The 18,435-nt window shown below is 38.9% G+C and overlaps 3 protein-coding genes across 4 annotated transcripts; 1 reads left to right on the forward strand and 2 right to left on the reverse strand.

Annotated features, from left to right (window-relative positions):
- Positions 1-374: 374 nt before the first annotated feature.
- mapk15 (mitogen-activated protein kinase 15) lies at positions 375-9,433 on the reverse strand. 2 transcript variants are annotated; one of them, XM_022746989.1, is made up of 15 exons: positions 9,251-9,433; positions 8,870-9,014; positions 7,434-7,532; positions 7,182-7,211; positions 5,934-6,024; positions 5,346-5,476; positions 4,645-4,808; positions 4,318-4,457; positions 4,181-4,238; positions 3,338-3,475; positions 2,972-3,077; positions 2,680-2,815; positions 1,822-1,952; positions 1,473-1,625; positions 375-1,267 (listed from the first exon to the last, which is right to left on the reverse strand). In XM_022746989.1, exons 2-15 carry the CDS (start codon positions 8,963-8,965, stop codon positions 1,073-1,075), a joined length of 1,668 nt encoding a protein of 555 aa, XP_022602710.1. In that variant the 5' UTR covers positions 8,966-9,014; positions 9,251-9,433; the 3' UTR covers positions 375-1,072. The 2 variants fall into 2 exon arrangements, with proteins under 2 accessions (XP_022602710.1, XP_022602709.1); XM_022746988.1 differs by having other exon boundaries at positions 2,491-2,815.
- Positions 9,434-10,563: 1,130 nt separating this feature from the next.
- On the reverse strand, positions 10,564-15,859 carry vps28 (VPS28, ESCRT-I subunit). Its single transcript, XM_022747300.1, has 10 exons — positions 15,821-15,859; positions 14,247-14,310; positions 14,104-14,132; positions 13,869-13,906; positions 13,668-13,757; positions 13,456-13,561; positions 13,239-13,340; positions 12,772-12,825; positions 12,594-12,685; positions 10,564-11,261 (listed from the first exon to the last, which is right to left on the reverse strand). Exons 2-10 carry the CDS (start codon positions 14,284-14,286, stop codon positions 11,141-11,143), a joined length of 672 nt encoding a protein of 223 aa, XP_022603021.1. The 5' UTR covers positions 14,287-14,310; positions 15,821-15,859; the 3' UTR covers positions 10,564-11,140.
- Positions 15,860-16,102: 243 nt separating this feature from the next.
- aunip (aurora kinase A and ninein interacting protein) lies at positions 16,103-18,420 on the forward strand. Its single transcript, XM_022747681.1, has 4 exons — positions 16,103-16,210; positions 16,557-16,669; positions 16,884-17,040; positions 17,223-18,420. Exons 2-4 carry the CDS (start codon positions 16,577-16,579, stop codon positions 18,266-18,268), a joined length of 1,296 nt encoding a protein of 431 aa, XP_022603402.1. The 5' UTR covers positions 16,103-16,210; positions 16,557-16,576; the 3' UTR covers positions 18,269-18,420.
- The last annotated feature ends 15 nt before the right edge of the window (positions 18,421-18,435 follow it).

Below are 18,435 nucleotides of genomic sequence, written 5' to 3' on the forward strand. Positions count from 1 at the left end.
CAATAGTGTAGCAGAATTTTGTCTCTTCTTTAGTCCAACCCTAATCATCTCTCACACCTCTCAGATTTACTGAACTGTATCTGAAGATTAACCAACTCCACCATGCCTAACAACTGCTTACACAATCTAAAAATGTATGTTAATAATACATCAACTCATTTTTCTGCAGAGGGAGTCCCAGTGGTATAGTACTACTTGAACAGAACATGTGTACTTCAAATTTTGACTGCAAGGATTTTGACTTCTAATAGAAGTTCTCATATTGTTGTACTAGTACTTTTAGATGGGTAAACAACCTGAGAACTTCAACCTCTATTTATTATTCAACTTTATGGTAGTTTGTTGCTACAGTTATCTGGTAGACATAAACTGAGTACAAGAAACACTCATCTTTTTATTTCTGTACACATTAGAAGAACAAGTAGGCTTATTGCTGCTGTACTGAAAGATACTTGTTGCATATAATCAATTCAAACAACTATTTGTATATTTTACAGTCATTCTGTGTCCACCTGAAACCCACTGACTTAATGTACATAAATCATTAAGCTCATAGGTTAGCTACATAGATTGATGTATGGCTGGTTTTACCCTGCACTGGGCCCCTCCTGACCCCCTGTTTGTGATGATTGACACATTCCCAAAGAAATTTGTATCAATCAAATTATCACAAACCAACTGACACTCAAAGAAAATGGGGCCTTCAGGGCCCTTGAAAGTCTTGGGCTCCAGGGTAGCTGCCAGCTGTGGGTGGCTGGTGATCCAGCCTTGTAAGAAGTGAAGATAAGTAAAACTTCTTGAAAAATGAGATATGCATAGCCTCATGACTTGCTGGTACAGTTTGATAAATGTAATATGAAGTCACACTGGATTTTACAATTATGTATTCACTGTCACAGACAGCGGTTATATTCTACACAGTACACAATGATGTTTGCACTAACAGTCTTAACAGTTTCTTTGACCTCTTTCAGTTTGCCATGTGCATATGATTGTATCACAAGGCAAACCTTGTTGTATGTTTAAAGACAGTTGACACCGAGCCCCTATGCAACCACTGACATGACAGCAGTTACTGGTTGTAAGGACGACTTCGAAGCAGATTGTCCAGTTCAGTCTTGTTGATAGTACCATAGGCCTGGGAATAACTGCCGAGTTTGGCTCGAGGGTCACCTGCAGCTGCCACATTACAATTACTCTGAAATACTTTTTTGCTGAACCGTGGCAGGGGACGAGCCTCACAGACCTGAGGGTTGGATCGTTGGTTCTGCATGGGAAAAAAAAAGAAAGTTAGACATGTATTGACAACCACACCATCTATAGTTTAGTAAAGCCACCAAGCTTTAAAATATCCATGTTTTTATTAATTCTACGTATAAAAAAATCAATATTTCATCATGCATGTAGATTGCCTGAAATTGCATATTGATATTGTGTCATATTTTACATGTCATGAGGTGCAGTGGACTGACCAGGCGTGCAGATGCGACATGTAGCCCTGAAGACAAAGACGGCTCATCCTTGCGAACTAGCGGGTTGTTGGTCGTTTGGTTTAGGGTCAAGGAGAAGGAACGGTTATGGGCCACAGGGGCTGAGCGACCACGCTGGAGAATCTGGTCCATGGACTAATGAAAGGAGGGAGAAAAGATAGAAAAATGTTCAAAGTGAGCTACAGAGTGAGAGCCTGAGTGGGAAAGTATGCGAGCAGCCAAAAATAAAAAGGATGTAAAAATAAAAAATAAAAAAACCCCCAAAAAATCATTACATCACAGCAAAAGAAAACAAAAGTGAATAGTAAGCGAACTGAGGTCTGGTGCTTACTGTATTAGCATTAGTGCCCTCTGTTGGTGATGTAGTTGCATTTCCATTACTAGTCTGTCCCACTGGTTTCCTATTGCCTGCAGTTGAATGATAGTAATGTGGAGGACCAGCTGGGCTCCGAGCAAAACTGTCTGAATGAAGAGAAGAAGAGTTTGTGTTTTCTACCTGAGAGACTATGTATTTATACTGTCTGTGAGAATTATGTAAAACTCATGCAGCTGCATTGGTTAGATTTCATTGTGAAGGCATGGACCTAGGGCTGGGTATTGTTTTGTAATATTTTATGGTTATTGTTTCTGCACTGGTACCAAAGCAATACTTTTTCACAACATTTGAGAAATATAATGTTCATAATATTTTTCACCAAATTCTTCCCTTTTTTTTTCATTTAACAGCATCAAGGTTCTCAAATGTTAAATGTTGTCTCAATAAAAAAGCCATAGTGGAACTTTCCCCTACATAAAAAAAGGGTCTAAAGTTGACAAAATTTTGATTTAAATTGGAACTATCTCATAAAAACACATGTTAACAAGATTAGAAACATGAAACATGTACAAACAATGAATGCAAGCTTTCAGAATTTCCAGCTTTTGATATATTACAGTCAAAACCAAAAAAGGTTTGACACCCAGCCCTGTGAGGAACCTGTAGAAATACATTTAAACATACTTGGGGCATGTGTGATGGGATTATATGTGAGTTTCCCCAAGCCAGGGCTAGTTAATGGACTCGTCTTCTCCACAACAGGCTGGGTGGATACATTCACAGGCTCAGGTTTGGTGACGCCCGTATGTGAAGGCACGTGGTTTTTCTCATCAGTCTTTTCATGTTGTGGTTTCTCCTCATGGTCGACATTACCATCACCATTCACTGCCGCTGGGCCTTTCTCTCCATTATCCTTAACACTGGGCTTCTCCCTGCTACCGACACAGCCCATATCCTTCGGCTGGATCAGTCTTAGCATCCCTTGGTTAGTTCTCCTCTCCAGTATCATCTGCAGGTAAAGAAGAGGAGAATGTACAAGGTTTAATTAGTGTGATCAGATCAACTTCAACAATAAGTACTGACTAATGGGTTTTACTGCATTGCACCTTATGTAATATGGTTAAATATTACATAATATACTGAACATTTATGACTCATTCTGTACCTCATAAAGTTTGTTGCGGTACTGAACCACAGATAATTGCACATCATCATCCACTGGCAGCACGACATCATAGTTTAGAGCTGGCTCCTTGGCTGGATTATGGAACCTCAAGGGACAGAAAACAATAATGGATAAATGATAGCACTTTATGATAATAACAGTAACATAATGATACTAATTACTGATCTCTCTAAGCTTGAAACAGCACAGGCAGCATAGCATACAGAACAAACATATTGGCTCTAACTGCTCAACTGAGCAAACAAAATTAATAAATAAAAATAAATAAAGACATCTTCACAGTACCAGAAAATCTGACCACAGTCACTAATCCCTGAATCAATCTGAACACATGCTCCTTAATACCTGGCTACATATGGGTGTTGGAGGGCTTGCTCGGCAGTCAGCCGCTTGTCTGGGTTGAAAACGAGCAAACCCCTCAGCAGGTCCAGAGCATCAGGAGGCACAGATGGTTGGAGAAGATCCTCCAGAGGCACCTGTGGTCTGGTGAAGGAGCGAGAGGTGAGATTTAAAAACAGAAAAAGCAGGGGGAGGAAGAGAGTCAGAGGAGTGTGGAGGTTTGAAAGAAAATATCAAGCCAAATTTGGGGTTTCAATACTTAACTAGATAGAGTAAAGGGAAGATAACTAATAAAACTGCTTTAAAGTACAGATACATATTTGCAGTTTACAAACTTATTGTTCTATGCAAAGATCAGAAATATAGCAAAGCCTGCAAGCAATTTGACTCTCCTTGCTGACTCAAATATTTCCATTTTTGCAACACATATCAAATGCAGCCCTTGCAACAAGGTGGTCTATTTAAGCTATTGCTTGGTTTATGATTTTGCTTTGTCACTGCTACGTCATTGCATCTCCGCATTCATCACTGTTCTTGTTCCCTGAGCATGTAATGAGCCCCACCTCCACCTGCAGGCTATGATAATAATCTTCCCAGTGGAGGGGAAGAAATTTGTTATCATCACTCCCTTAACTCCCCTTGTGCCAGGAGCGACAGGGTCAAAAATAGGCCAAGGATGAACTGTATTCCCCTTTGCATTCACATATAAATGAAGTAATCCATATGAGTTAACTGAATGAAACGCAACATATGCATTGTTGGTTACTTAGATGACCAGATTTACATGTCTTGTGTACGATAGGATTTTTACAACATAAATAAAAAATAAAATAAAAATTTTTTTCTTACTTCAGTAGCATTCTCTGAATGACAGAGGAGCCATATTCAGATTTGATTGCGAGAATATCTGAAAATTAAAATATATTTAATTATTTCAAAGTAAAAGCAAAGTGTTAAGCATTTGAATGAATTCAACCTGGAGTTACCTTCTGGGCTTGGGTGTGGTATGGCACTCATGATCTTCTCTATTTGGTTGATAGTGGATGTCCCAGGGAACAGGGCTTTTCCCAGCAGCATCTCTCCCAGGATACAGCCAAGGCTCCACATGTCTACTCCTTTAGTGTACCTTTGGACAAGATGTACTCCTTTTACAGTCTGCTATGCTCAAAACAGCTACATCATTTTCCAAGTAAGTATTCTGTCCCTTGAATTAAAACGCAATGTTACCGTCTTCATCATTGTCAAATCAACTGTTGTGAGGGACAAACAGAAGATGGGGTTTACTGTCAACAGATGCTCATCACAGTTGATACCTTGCAGACCCCAGCAGGATCTCAGGAGCTCGATACCACCGCGTCGCCACATACTCCGTCAGTGCAGGATTCCCACTGTCCTCTTGGATCTGGTTGAGTGATCTGGCCAAGCCGAAATCACACAGCTTGACTACACAGTCTGTGTCCAGGAGCACGTTGGATGGCTGTTGGAAACACAGACAGCAGAAACATTCTTCACGAGGACAATAATAGTTTGATTTTCCATCATCTGTACAAAGATCATTTTGAGCAGGTATTATAGAAGCAGTGCCCAGTTTGAACAAGATGTGAGAAAAGAAATTATGCAAGGAGTGAAAAGAAGATGTTTAATATGAAAAAAGGTTGGAACAAAAATCTAGTTCCCAGGGAGAAGGACCTAGAGAAGAGCATATTTGCTGCAGAAATGCACATGGGCTACTGAATTGAATTACATAAACAGTATTTTGAATATAAATAGGTTACATTTTTATACAAAAATAAAATGTTTTATTCCAAACATTATTAAATATTTTACATTATATTATGCACATAGATTGATCAAAACAAAAAAGATCATATAAGTTATAATAGTATGCATGATGAAGCTATCAACTTCCATGAATCTGAATAAAAGCACTTTTGAGTAGTGTGATATGTTTCATATTCTTCATACATTCACTGCTATTCCTAAATACTGATACCTGATAAAGTCATTGACATACCTTTTGGTCCCTATGGATAACATTTCCTGAATGCAGGTATTTGATGGCTTTGAAGAGCTGGTACATCACATAACGTTTATGGATGTCCTTCAGTAGGGTGCCTTTCTTAATCACTGCATGCAGGTCAGTATCTGGGTCAAAGCAGAGAGCAAGTGTTGTTGATAATATGACTGTCACAGTAATATCAACCAGTGATTACACTGGTAATCATCCTCAATAAACCACGATTTTGGCACATGCCGCCCTAGAATCACATACACAATGATTTGAAACCAAGACCCATCCCGAATACGAGATTCCAGAGATAAACAGTGGAAGTCTGTGCTGTGATGCTGGTGCACAGTCATGGATTAGACTGCAGAGAGGCGGTGGGGCAATATGTGGACTCAGCAGTAAGACAAAGCAGGCAGCCAAGGGAAGCAGAAGCCCTTCCACACACAACTACACACACACCTCACACCTTTTTCAGTGCCAAGTTAAACTGCAAAGAACCACTGCAGCCTTCCCTGTGAATGATTATTATTTGTTGTTCACTTTTTTTTTTTCTGTGACACAGCTGAGCAGCTCTGCATGTTGAGCAACACTCACCCATATATTCAAAAATGAGGTAAATGTCTTTATCATTTTGCGCTCGGATGACATTTAGAAGTTTGACAATGTTGGGATGATCTCCAAACTCCTGCAAAGAGAAAGAATAAAGATTTTTTTCAGTAACAGAAACACAAACAACGCACACTAACACAGAGAGCACACTGTGGCTACTGTTTGACCTGTAATAACTGGGAGTTATTGTGTCAAGGTTGTGTAAACAACAGGGGCAGTTTCAACAGAGGTTACATAATGGTCACTAAACCCCATGACTACAGCACTGGAGTTTTACTGGAAGATGACAAACAGCTGATTGGGGAGCAGTGGCACCGCAGGAGGTCACATGTACAGTATGTGGGTCAGCACAAAAAGAGTGAGACAGGAATATGTAACACAAGGATATAAAGTACAGTGAGACAGCTACATTCTTCCTGGTTGCTCGTCATCAGTGTGTTTCTGTGACCTATGTTTAATACCTGCCTGCAAACCAAATTTCACTTTGGATAATAATAAAACTTGTTTGAATATTTAGGAAACTTACAGGCACTTCGGCAGACTGAGTACATCCTCATGTATCATTCTTTGTGTGTGCTTTACCTTATCGGACATAATTTATAGAGCTTTTACTTTATGGCAGAGGTTTTCAATTTATTGACTTTTGCCACTGTGAAAGACTTAACATGCTGCACCAACAGTGGTCCATATATGAGTAAAGGCAATGTCACTGCTCAAAAGTTGTTTTTTTTCAAACAGTAAACTGAGCAGCTGCTAAATCATTCTAAAAACCTTTCCACCATTTTTCTATTTATACAGCATTTAAATATGTGGAACCAGTCATGGAAGGATAGACTGCACTGTGCCATAACAGGAAGGGCATGGTATAACTGCTGTGGAGCTACAGACTGTTAATAGGTACAGCACTTTACCTGCAAAAACTGTGTACAAAGGATAAAGGGAATATAAAGGGATGTTGGTATGTTTCTGTAGATCATGAGGGGATTTTATTGCCAACTGGTGATGAAGCTCATTCACTGACTGTGGAGTAAGGAGCAGTATTCTCAAACACAACAATTACTGTATATCATGAAAAGATCAAGTTTCCGTAATACTTTTGTATATTTAACACATTCAGAAAGAAAGTGTAAAGAGTGGGACTGAGATTATTAATCTTTCAGTTTTAAATTAAGAAAATTATAGTCCAACAGTTAGTGGACCTTTATTTAACTCAAACATGATTCTTATCGTTACCTGAAGGAACATGATTTCTCTGAATGTCCGCTGCAAAAGAGAAAATTACAGTTAGAATATGAGCTTCACTAACAACATGCAGTAAAAAAAAAAAAAACTAGGCAGACAAAATCATCCTTGCCAAACTCATTTTTCTATTGAGACAGGTGAGGGAGCTGATTTATACAAGGTGGTGAGATAGTAAACGTGGTCAAAGTTAACAGGTTACAATAATTACTTCTTTTAACTGATTGTAGATCAAACAGTACACACCTGGGCATCTGTCCTGTTTCTGAAGGCATCAAAGATCTTTTTCACAGCCACAATCTCCCCAGTCTGTCTGTCAACTGCCTTCCATACGATGCCATAGGCCTGCGACAGATACAAAATACTGACAACATTACATCAGGTCACTTCTTCCGTAACAAATTTAACAAATTTCAACAAGGTAAAAAACAATAATGCAGAATAACATGTGGAAACACTGTGGGCAGGGTTGTAGTCAGGATTTTAGAAATACTGGGACCATAAGTATGAACAGCTCCTCTTTTTACCATGTTTTTTTTTTTTTTTTGCATGATTTTACATGATCATCTAAAAACTGGTCTCTACTCTGTCAGGAACGTTGGCCTAAAAAGTGTCAAATTTAAGGTCAGTGAGGCTTAAAAATATTGGTATGTGTCTTTTTAAAAGCCACCATGTGTAACTTTGTAATAGAAAGAGGTCAACTGTACTTCCGATCAACATATTCCAAGAAAAAAAAAACAGGTAAGGATATGACCTCTGAGTCCTCAATAGTAGCTACAGCTCTGACTATGGTGAAGGGAGGGTGCTGATATAGGAAGTGAAGTCAAGCATAACAGAGGCAGCAGTGAAGCAGAGCATCAGAGTGCACTGTTAGGCTGCGGAAAAAGAGAGATGAATTGGTTTATAAAAAAAACACAACACTATTCAGAACACTTTAAAGCACTTTTTCCTGCTGTAAAACCACTTTATGACTTTCTAAAGCCATTTACCGCTGTGCGGCTCACTGTTGTTCAGTTCCCTGAAGCATCACTGCACAGGATGCTACCATCTATCCCATTGGTCAACCGTAAACAGGTTGAACAGCTGTGTAACCTGAGCCACAGTCACCCTCAGGTATGCCTAGTTAGCCAATATGACGAGTCTATGTGGCAGTTACCACCTGACCATTTAAAGCAGAGCAGCAATTTGTGAGCCTCTGTGGACTTTCTATGGAAAGAAACCAGGCTGTTTTTAGTCCTGTGGCAACCGTACCAGGAGAGAGAAAAACAAAGGGGTTGGACTCACAAGTGTCCTCACACATCAGCTGATCTGCAAGGAAAGAGTTTGTCCTGCCAAAGTAAATAAACCCCTTGCTTACAATACTGGTATTCGCTTAGAACCTTAAGTCTGGAGAATTTCAGGAATTTCTTTTAAAGCTAAAGTACAGAAGAGCTTAAAGATGTTGTAAACATTAGTGCACAGGCAGAAAAGGGTTACTGTAAACATGGGTATTGCAACACTTTTGATGCCTGATAACTGAAATGGAAGTGAAACTTAAAAGACTTTTGTAGATGCATGAGATATTATATTATATTGAGAGTGGAGAGTTCTTCATTTTATGTTGCGTTATAAATTTTATGTTGAAAGTTGATTAATTAAATTCAATATCCATTACATTAAGAATTAAAAAAACACTCACTCACCCCCTTTCCAAGCCTCTTCTTGATTTCATATTTCAGAGAAATATGTTCCTCCACCTCAGACACGTTTGTGGATCCATATTTTTTGCTCATGATCATTTGTTCACTTCTGCTTGGCAGAAGTCCTCACCATGCTCTTTGATTATTCCTGAAAGAAATAAGTAGACTTTGAATGTCCGGGTAACAGGTGTTAAAAGGGTTGGAAGCTATGATTGAAGTCTGTCGACCATACTGAACAGTCAAGTCAGAGCTGCAGCATCCGATTCAACGATTATTTCCCCAACAACAACAACAACACACGGTACAAATTAATGACTGCAACAGTCGAGTCAACATGTATGCGACCCCTTGTCTCTACTTGTGGCCTTACGTGGCGTTACTTACCGTTCAATCAATCAATCGATCAATGTCGGCCGAGAAGCAGCAGGTTAGTTTTTCACCTCCATTTAGATGCTGTCAATTCAACACGTTTAACTTGCTCTATGAAGAATCTGTTGTTATTCCTCCAGGTGACAGTCAATTCTCGCTGTAAGTTTGGGTACTCCCACACTGCTGCTGCAAACAGACGAGCCGAGGAGTTTTGTCATTTTTCTGTCGTCTTGGTAACGAACACGCCGCTGCCCGGTTCTTAAAGGAGCCGCAGCACAAATGCAAACCCACTCACCCACTCACTCACTTATAGGACTGCCACAGGTGGACATTTGGTGTTGTCATGGAGATTACGGTGGTTGTAGGGCGAGGATTATAGGAGGACCCCCTCTATAATCCTGGAGAAGATACAGAAGGCTGCTTTGTTCAATCTGGCCTCAGTTAAAATTGTCAAAGTGAAACAAAGTTCCCTGTAGACTCTACAGGGAACTTTGTTTCACTTTGACTCTACAGTGTAGAGTCATGAGGCTGTTTCTATTGGTTTTATGTAATTAACTTATCAATTAATTTGCAAAGCTAAAATTCAGTGCATTATCATCTGGTTTTGTGGCTACATCTCAAGCAGAGCCCTATTTCAAAATCTAGTTTTAGAAGCTTATTATTATTTTAGTTCATACTATGTTCATATGGTGCATGTTCCTATGTTAAGTTGTGTTTGATCAAATTATGAAATCACAAATACAAAACGTGGGGACAGTTAGTATTAGTTTAGCTAATACAAATTTTTTTTTCCACACACAACAGACACAAAGGTGGAGATAGATTTTTAAACTTTATTTCTAAAAAGATGTTACATGCTTTTATTTAAAAATCAAACTATTATTTACAATGATAATTCTCAATAAATATGTTCTCCCTAATGCTGTTTGAGGGTTGAAACATATTTAGTAAGCAAAACAAGGAGGGGGTGTGACCACCTCTCTTTTGCCCACTTAATGTGGCCAAACCCTCACTTCTAAAGGAAATATGGATTAAGCATGTTAACAGAAGACCAAACGTATACAAATAGACAAAATGATGAACATAAACCATTTCCTTCTACCATAGCTTCAATATAAAGATTAATTTGAAGTGCAGTCTAACCATCTTCAGAGTCCAAATATTTCAGCTTCATTTTATCAGTTAATTGACAGACAAAGCAGATGTTACGTATGTCAGCTTCATTCACTCTATTGACAAAGTCTATTGTAGGCTTCTACAGTAAAAACTTGTGTAATAGAAAACAATCACGGTACACAGAACAAAACATGTCTCCAGGCGGCAGATAGTTTTAGGGTACCAAAAAGAAAAAATATATATATTCATCTTTCCAATAATACAAAGGCTTTGGCTGTTGCAACCTTTTCTTCATGTGCAGAATTTGCCCAATATAATTGATTCATGCTTCTCTGTTGGTGCTCTGCAAAACTTAAGTATAAAATTAGACATTTTTTGAAATTACAGTACAAAGTTAGAAGTAAATTGCTTTGTCAAGATCAGAATAAAGAGCCAGTGTTAAAGGATTCATCACACAGGTTTGGCTAGAAAACAGGCCAATGGAGCATCTCACAGCACAGGAAGAGCCCGGCGGGCAAGGCTGCAAGCAGCACGATGTACCACAAACAGTGGAGTATACGCTACAAGGTGGTGAGCTTTGAATTGTACACAACATGGATAAAGACACAGGGAACAAATGCAGAGACAGAAAGGAGAAGCAGGAAAGAGAGACCCTGTCCCCAGACTTAAATCCACTTCCTACCAATAAACATGAGGAGAAAGTGGAGCTTTTTTTTTTTTTTTTTTTTTTAACTTAACAGGTATTAGAGTCAGAATTTCAGACACATGGATTTATAATGGAGGGATGCTTTAGGAGGAGTGAAGGAAGCGGTTGAAGGCGTTGTAGGCCGACTCAAGGTCAAACAGCATCTGGCGCACCTGATTATCATCCAATTCGTCTGAGGCCGACATGCTGCTGAGGGTGGTCAACCTGATGGGAAAAGGTCAAGAAAGATGACAATTAAGACAAAACGTATCCTATGTTTACATTAACTGTTGAAAGTAATGGAGCTGAGCTGAGATTTATAATGGCGTGGTGTAAATGCAATGCTATTAGGGATCAGTGCAGCCATTTTAACCACTACAGAAATAGTCCTACTTATATGCAAAAATCAAGGAAAGGTCAAGTTCCACGCCTCTTTGTAATACTTTTCAAAGGAAAGGTATTATAATGATAATATACCTGATACAGTACATTGTGAAATTTGCATTGCGAATTGAATGCTGTGCTCCCTCACACTTACAAATGAACACGTGGAGTCTCTGAAGTTGAATTTCAGAGACTCTCAGAACAAAGGAGTGACCAGAGAAAAACTCCAAGTTTGTGATGCTTCAACACGAGCTGTCAGATTGAGCTCCACTCCATTGAGCTACACTGCTCAGCTGTGCCATCAAAGGGCGATCTCAGACTATTTGATGAGGTACACCTGTAAAATCTGATCGAATGCCATACAACAGCTCTGCCATAAAATCTACATTAAAAAAGATAACAATGTGCAGTTTTGATTGACGCTGTCAGACAGGTTTAACTGCATGTTTATTATTGAGGTTGCAGTTAGCAGTGGTCTAATGTGACAAGAGGCGGGAAGAAATTTAGAAACACATTTCAGCATATAGTACAAAAGCACCACTAACTATGACCTCAGTAATAAATATATAGCAGAAATTACACTTCTTGGAAAGTTTTAAGAAAAACTTCAGATGATAAGCTTCATTAAGGTAGAATATGTGTCAGAGCTGATATGCATTAGACTGAGCAGGTGTACTTAATCAACATGCCAGGGAGTGCAGCTACTGTATGTTTACGATTAATTTATCTATATTAACCCTACTATTGTATGTACTGTTGGACACTTGCAGCCTTTTGCCCCATGCTTGAACATTATCTAGATTACAAGATAGATTACTTAATCAGCAGTTGCTATGTGACCCACTCATGAAAAAATGTTGTGTTCCCCCTAATACACACACAATTATATAGAAATAAGTAAGGCAAGTTGAATAAGATGGCTATTGCCCCAGGTTTGGTCTGATGTATTATACAGCATTTACACATAACCAACACTCTGCTGCAAATGTTTATTAGTGAAAGTTGTGTTAGTTTACTTCTTTTTTTTTTTTTTACCTCTCTGCACAACCATTCTCACCTGAAGCAAGTATGTGTGTGACACTGTGACTAAAGTTGCATACAGCAAATAGCATCCTGCACTGAACTGGCATAAGGCTTAAATATATAAACAGAGAGTGGCCCAGGGTAACTAACCAGAGGCTGACTTTGTCCTTAGCCTCTGAGTCTGGAGGCATGTTGCTCATTCTGTTCATGGTTTCCATCAGCTCCCTCAGGTCTGGCTGGATCTGGACCAAAGGAAAACAAGAGTCAGGTATCCACTTAAGCAAATAGTATGATGAGTCTGCCAACAGTCTGCACTTTTCCCATTTACCTCGTCCATTGCCCTGATCTCCAGTCTCAGCTTGTCCATCACAGTGATGAAGAGCTGAAGGTTGGAAAAGATGAGAGAACACACGATGAGACAATATTCAACAGATTTTCAAACTTCCAGCCAGAAACAAGAAATATAAGTTTTTTTTTAGGATCACAAACAGGGCACATAGTCTTTGCTAATCACACTACGTGTCTGCTGATTTTGTTAGTTCGTCTGATTTTATTAGTTGAGTTAAAAGTTGGCTGTGGATACAGCTGGTAATCACCCACTCACATTCTTCAATGACTGACCAGAGGATGAGCCAAATGAAGTGAAACAGCTTCAGCCACTTAGTGCTCCAACTGAACACACTAAATCATTTAATCAAAAATAGGACTACAACAATTCTTATTCTGGCACCCGTCCAAAATAAGCCTCCGGTTTGAACTGAGTGTTTAGTATGAAGGAGGGGAGAGAGGACGTACAGAAACAATATCTGCAATGCAGCGGTTCAGATTGCCCTTGTCATCCTTGATGGTGATTGGCCGATCCTCCTTAATCCTTTCCATGGCTAGTGGGCAATCAAGCTAGGGGACAAAACGACAAGAGCAAGATCCTTACTAAGGCAGCACCACAGAAATAAAATCTAATAACTTGGTCACATGGGTCAAAATATGATTTGCACTCCAACTCAGAACTCACTCTGTACTTCCTGCAGAAGTCGTCGATGGAGCCCACGTCAGAGCCCTGTACCTGTTTGAAAGCAGCCTTATACTGAACCAAGAGTCTGGAACAGGAAGCAGTGTACCTGAAACAGACAAATCCTCCACATTAATAAAAACATACTATCAAAGTTATAGGTGGTATTTTTGTCTGTCTTTTCAACACAACATATAAACTCATGTATAACTCACTCATTAGGTGTTACACAGTCTTTGATGTAAGCCTTCTCCAGGGCTTGCAGGGTCTTGACAACAGCAAACAACTCTGCCATGTTATCATACCTTTAGAAACATGGTTAAAAATGAAGCATTACAGCACTGGCAAGATTATGAATCCCTTGGTTAAAGCACATTCATATTAGGTTGGTAATTGGAAATGTATCTGACACTTACTTCTCTCGTTCCCTTGCATTTTTGTATAATTTCACTTCCTGAAAAAATATGATTTGTGGTGAAAGACTTACTCTGGCTAACAAGTAAAATGTCAAATGTCAAATGTCAAATTTCAACGACAAAAAGATATAATCAGATAATTTGAATTTCATTAATAACTGCATTACATATAAATTTATACAGAAAAAATATGCTTTCCAAACCGAAATTAAAGCATATAAATAGCAATATTTACCTCATATAACTCAGGTTTATTGGCTGGAGCTGAGAGAAAAAATAATTACATGTTTTGAGTGATATTTGTTGGCATTTACTGAATAATGCTTCTACAATCTGAATACCTAAAATGTAGATATTAGATCCATTTGAATGTCTTACCTCCCCCTACACCTCCTGTAACTGGTATCCCATGGAACATGATGCCGATGTATCAGAATTGTATCTGCAAAAACATTTATGTTACAATTTTTCTAACTGATTAATAAATTGTGACCAAAAACACCCAGCCAAACTTAACATAACTGTAAAATAGCAAAACATGTCTTTATCTGGTACAGACAAAGTTAATGAATAAGCCTTTTCACGATTTTATCTATTTGTGTCCCATTTCAAATGCTTTTTTTTCCTTAGTCCGGACTGTCCTGACTCATAGGTGTGTACTATTACTTATGTCAGATGTGTGTCACCTGCAGGAACTGCTCTAAAATACTGCACGGGAGTGTAAAAACAAGCAAATAGTGCTTGTAGGTTTTTAGAAAGAATTAAAGACATCTTTTGGATTATCAGTTCTAGTATTTAATGTCAATAAGATATAAGGAGAGCTTTGTTAGACTGAAAACGTGTTAATACAACCTCTAACGTGTTAATGCTGTACTCACTTGTTTCTCCACTAACATTATAAAAAAATGTTTTACACACAGCGAATACCAAGTATGTTATGTGTGACTATTGTTAAGGCTACAAGAGATGTATCAGGATTCAGGTGGCCTGTCAAGAAGCCAAAAGGGTTCAAAGATATTTAGAGCACTGCAACATAATATTGTTTATTATTGTTCATATAATATAATTTTTGGATCAACACTTACACAGGTTCCCAGTCAGGTTTTATACCATGTGTCAGAGCTAAATCAGAAATGAAATCCTGAACTAGAGCTGGAATGACTAGGCGATTAATAGATTAACTGATTAGTCGATCAACAGTAAAACATTTGGCAACTATATTGATAATCATTTAATCATTTCAGTTATTTATCAAGCAAAAATTCCAAACTTTTCTCAGCTCTAGCTTGTCTTTTGCGGGGATTTTCTGCAATTTTCATTGTCTTATTAAATGTAATAGTAAATTTAATACCTATGGATTTTGGACTGTATAATAAACAATGTGAAGATACATTTCACCTAAGGCTTGAGGACTTTGTGATTGGCATTTTGGACTACTTTCTAACATTTTGAAAACCTTTAGAGACATTATTTGATTAATCAAGAAAAGAAGCGTCAGACTCATCGATATTGAAATTAATCGTGAGTTACAGCCTTATCCTCAACGTTAGTTTCTTTTGTGTCCAACCTCTGGGACGACTGAACAGCATATACCAGATATCGAGGGACTGGCTACAGTAGTTAAACATCACCTCAGTGTAAAAATGTTTTCCCTAAGCATTGACATTTACCCAAAGAATCAGACCCACTGAGGATAAGAGGAAAATCTTCCCGTTGAAGAAAGATCATGCCTTCAGTGTCCTATTTTGTCGAACTAGCTAGCCTGAAGTTAGCTGTTGAGGCTAGCTCGTCGGCACTTCCTTTATGATTTATTACAACTAGCCCATACAGGTAGTTGTTTGTAAGCGTCAGACTTTGTATTAGCGACCATTACTGTAGAAAGAGCTAGGAGCTTTTTTTGTTACTTCAATGTCAGTGTTTAATCTGTGAAATTTAAAAGACACTTTACTCACCCTCTCGGCAAACTGCTGTGACGTCAATGTAAACACACCCTCCTCCGAGGACCAGCATACGTGAAAAATATTAGGTGTCCATCGCGCCTCACTAAAATGAATACTTTTTAAGATTAATACTAGCGTATTAAACAAAAGTAACTTATTTATTGGGCTATTGACATCTTACATTTTGACGGAGCTGGTTCAATAAAAAAGGGCTTTTAAGCTTTGACTATTTTTAAAATTGTTTTACCAAGTCAAACGTCATCAGCAGCCCCTCGTCAAGGCGCCAGACTCAAACAAACAGAAACGAGGACGAATTTCTAAACAGAAAGACAATTGACTAAGTTATATAGGTTTAAATAAGGGCAGAGGAAAGCCGAAGACAACCCTGCGCAACTTTATGAGGTCAGTTCAAATATGACATGATCGTTCTGCGTTATATGGCAAGCTTAAATAATGTTATGATTAATAAATACCACCTAGCTGTTAGCGAAGTTAGCTAACTGAGGGCTAATGCCAATCATGTAACTTAGACTTAATAAACTGCGATAGTGTGAATTGATATAAAATAAGTCACAAAACAGTAAGCTGGTGTAGGAGAAATAAGACATACAAAAACATACAAATAGTGTGTGAAAACAATATAACAGGAATATAATACTGCTGCTGATAAATCCTACTGCGACACTCTTTCATATGATTGTCTAGTTTATCCTATTCACAAAATATCTTTTTATTTAATGTATTGTAGATATTTCTTCATTTTCCACCATGAAGACCTCCAAGACAGCATTGCAGACCTCTACTCAAGAGGAGTGTGGTGTTTGGCTGGACACAGTGCAACTTAAAGGAAAAGCTAATCAGGTAACTGTGGAAACTGTCTTTAAATTCTCACTAAATGGCTATTTTGTTACCTCTCAATAAAGCAGTGATTTATTGCATGTAATAACTTGTACACAGTAGATGTTCACAATATGCATTACTACTTATATATCACAATTACTAAGTAAACACTATCTTATCAATAGCCTGTTATTATACAAGGACCATATTTCATTCTGCACATATTATATTTCAGAAACGTCACACCCGTCCCATTTCTAAACTGCTGAACCCATTTGCTGATGGTCGAGGATACAGTTTGGCTGTGGCTCTCAACTTTACTCAGACCAAAATAGAAATGCCAAAGACCAAACAGAGTTCTATATCAGCCTTCTTCACACCTCAACACAGAGGTAAGTAGCTAAAACTCTAGCGCCATCAGGCTGTCAAGACACTGTTTTAGGATTATTATCGTCCTCAGAAAAATCAGTCAGAAGCTGGTAAAGCTGCAAAAGGCTAGACTTGCTTGAATAAATTGCCACTTTCTATATCTTTTTGTGTGAACTAAATGCTTGCTTATTTCTTCTGCCAAAAGTTCTCAATAAGATGTCTACTTCTGAAGTACCAAACATGGATCCAGCGCTGTCCTTCTCAGCATCTACCTCAACTGCACCTGCGCCTATTGCATCAGGGACAAAACGAAGACGAGAAGCAAGTCTTGAAAAGTCTGATTCTGAGCCTGGTGTGGATTGTGAGTGGAATAGTGAAAATGTTACAGAGCCTGAGCCTGAGGCAACAGTGTGCCAGGAGAAAGGCGAAGCAAGCTATACACCTTCTCAAAACATGCGCTATGAGTCTGAGGAAGAGCAGTCTGAAGAGTTCAATCCACCACAGTGTAAGAAGAGGTGCATTGATACGTCCTCATTACCAGGTGATAGTCAGCCTCCTCCACAGGCATGGAGTCAGGACCCACTGCTCACCTATAGCCAATATTCTGACAGTGAGTCTTACCTGACTAATCAGAAAAACACCACTACGGCGAACTTCAACGACTCTGAGCCAAGTGTCCCAGACAGTCTACAGAGTGAGGAGGCCTTTGGATTTCAGATGGATCTGAAGGGGAGAACCTCGACTCAAAAATCCCTTAAACACTTTCATTCGTCTCAGGTGGGGGATGACAAAGAAAACAGCAGCATTTTGTATTCTAGGTCCCCAAGTAAGCACTCATTTTTCGCTCATACTGAACTTCTTTCAAATCACGAATGGACAGAACCAAAAACTGCATCACCTCAAAAACACACCGCTAATCAACTGTGGAAGAAGGCTGATAAAGAAGAGAGCTACATCTCACAGTTCAGATGGACAAAACCGAGCAGCTCTCCTTTTAAAAAACGAGCACCGCCACAGCAGCAAAGCAGAGAGGTTGATGAAGACAGTCTGGCCATGTTGTTCACCCAGGACTCTGTAGGCTTCAGGGTGATAGCACATAGAGGTCAGCGAGTCAGGAGTCCTCTCAAAGATCAAAGCAACATAAGCACTGTGGTTGTGACAGCTAGTGCCTACAAGTCTTATGTGGAGGACGAGGAAGATGACATGCTCTTTACTCAAGACTCTCAAGGAAATGTGGTGATCAAACACTGAAAGGAAGTATTTGAAAGTCATTACAGGTCTTGCGGTTTGTGGATTGTAAATCTTTACTTTTTAAAATGTGTCAAAACGGGAAACTCTTGTTGTTACTGTATCAACCTGACTCACTCACCTTGCGCCTCCTGAAAATATTGATACTCCTCTTTGTGGTTGTCCTCTCA

Source organism: Seriola dumerili, unplaced genomic scaffold (genome assembly GCF_002260705.1).
Source record: "Seriola dumerili isolate Sdu_G_001 unplaced genomic scaffold, Sdu_1.0 BDQW01000110.1, whole genome shotgun sequence".
NCBI lineage: Eukaryota > Metazoa > Chordata > Actinopteri > Carangiformes > Carangidae > Seriola > Seriola dumerili.

What these genes read in the sequence shown, in the direction of transcription:
- vps28 (XM_022747300.1), bottom strand. Translation starts at nt 14,286, where the DNA reads ATGTTCCATGGGATACCAGTTACAGGAGGTGTAGGGGGAG. An exon ending in ACTTCTGCAGGAAGTACAGA is followed by an intron (nt 13,341 to 13,455) that starts GTGAGTTCTGAG and finishes TTTGTCCCCTAG; the next exon opens with CTTGATTGCCCACTAGCCAT. An exon ending in AGATCAGGGCAATGGACGAG is followed by an intron (nt 12,686 to 12,771) that starts GTAAATGGGAAA and finishes CCTTTGGTCCAG; the next exon opens with ATCCAGCCAGACCTGAGGGA.
- mapk15 (XM_022746988.1), bottom strand. Translation starts at nt 8,965, where the DNA reads ATGATCATGAGCAAAAAATATGGATCCACAAACGTGTCTGAGGTGGAG. An exon ending in AGAAGAGGCTTGGAAAGGGG is followed by an intron (nt 7,533 to 8,869) that starts GTGAGTGAGTGT and finishes TATCTGTCGCAG; the next exon opens with GCCTATGGCATCGTATGGAA. An exon ending in ACCGCAACAAACTTTATGAG is followed by an intron (nt 2,816 to 2,971) that starts GTACAGAATGAG and finishes CTTTACCTGCAG; the next exon opens with ATGATACTGGAGAGGAGAAC.
- aunip (XM_022747681.1), top strand. Translation starts at nt 16,577, where the DNA reads ATGAAGACCTCCAAGACAGCATTGCAGACCTCTACTCAAGAGGAGTGT. An exon ending in TTAAAGGAAAAGCTAATCAG is followed by an intron (nt 16,670 to 16,883) that starts GTAACTGTGGAA and finishes ATTATATTTCAG; the next exon opens with AAACGTCACACCCGTCCCAT. An exon ending in CTTCACACCTCAACACAGAG is followed by an intron (nt 17,041 to 17,222) that starts GTAAGTAGCTAA and finishes TTCTGCCAAAAG; the next exon opens with TTCTCAATAAGATGTCTACT.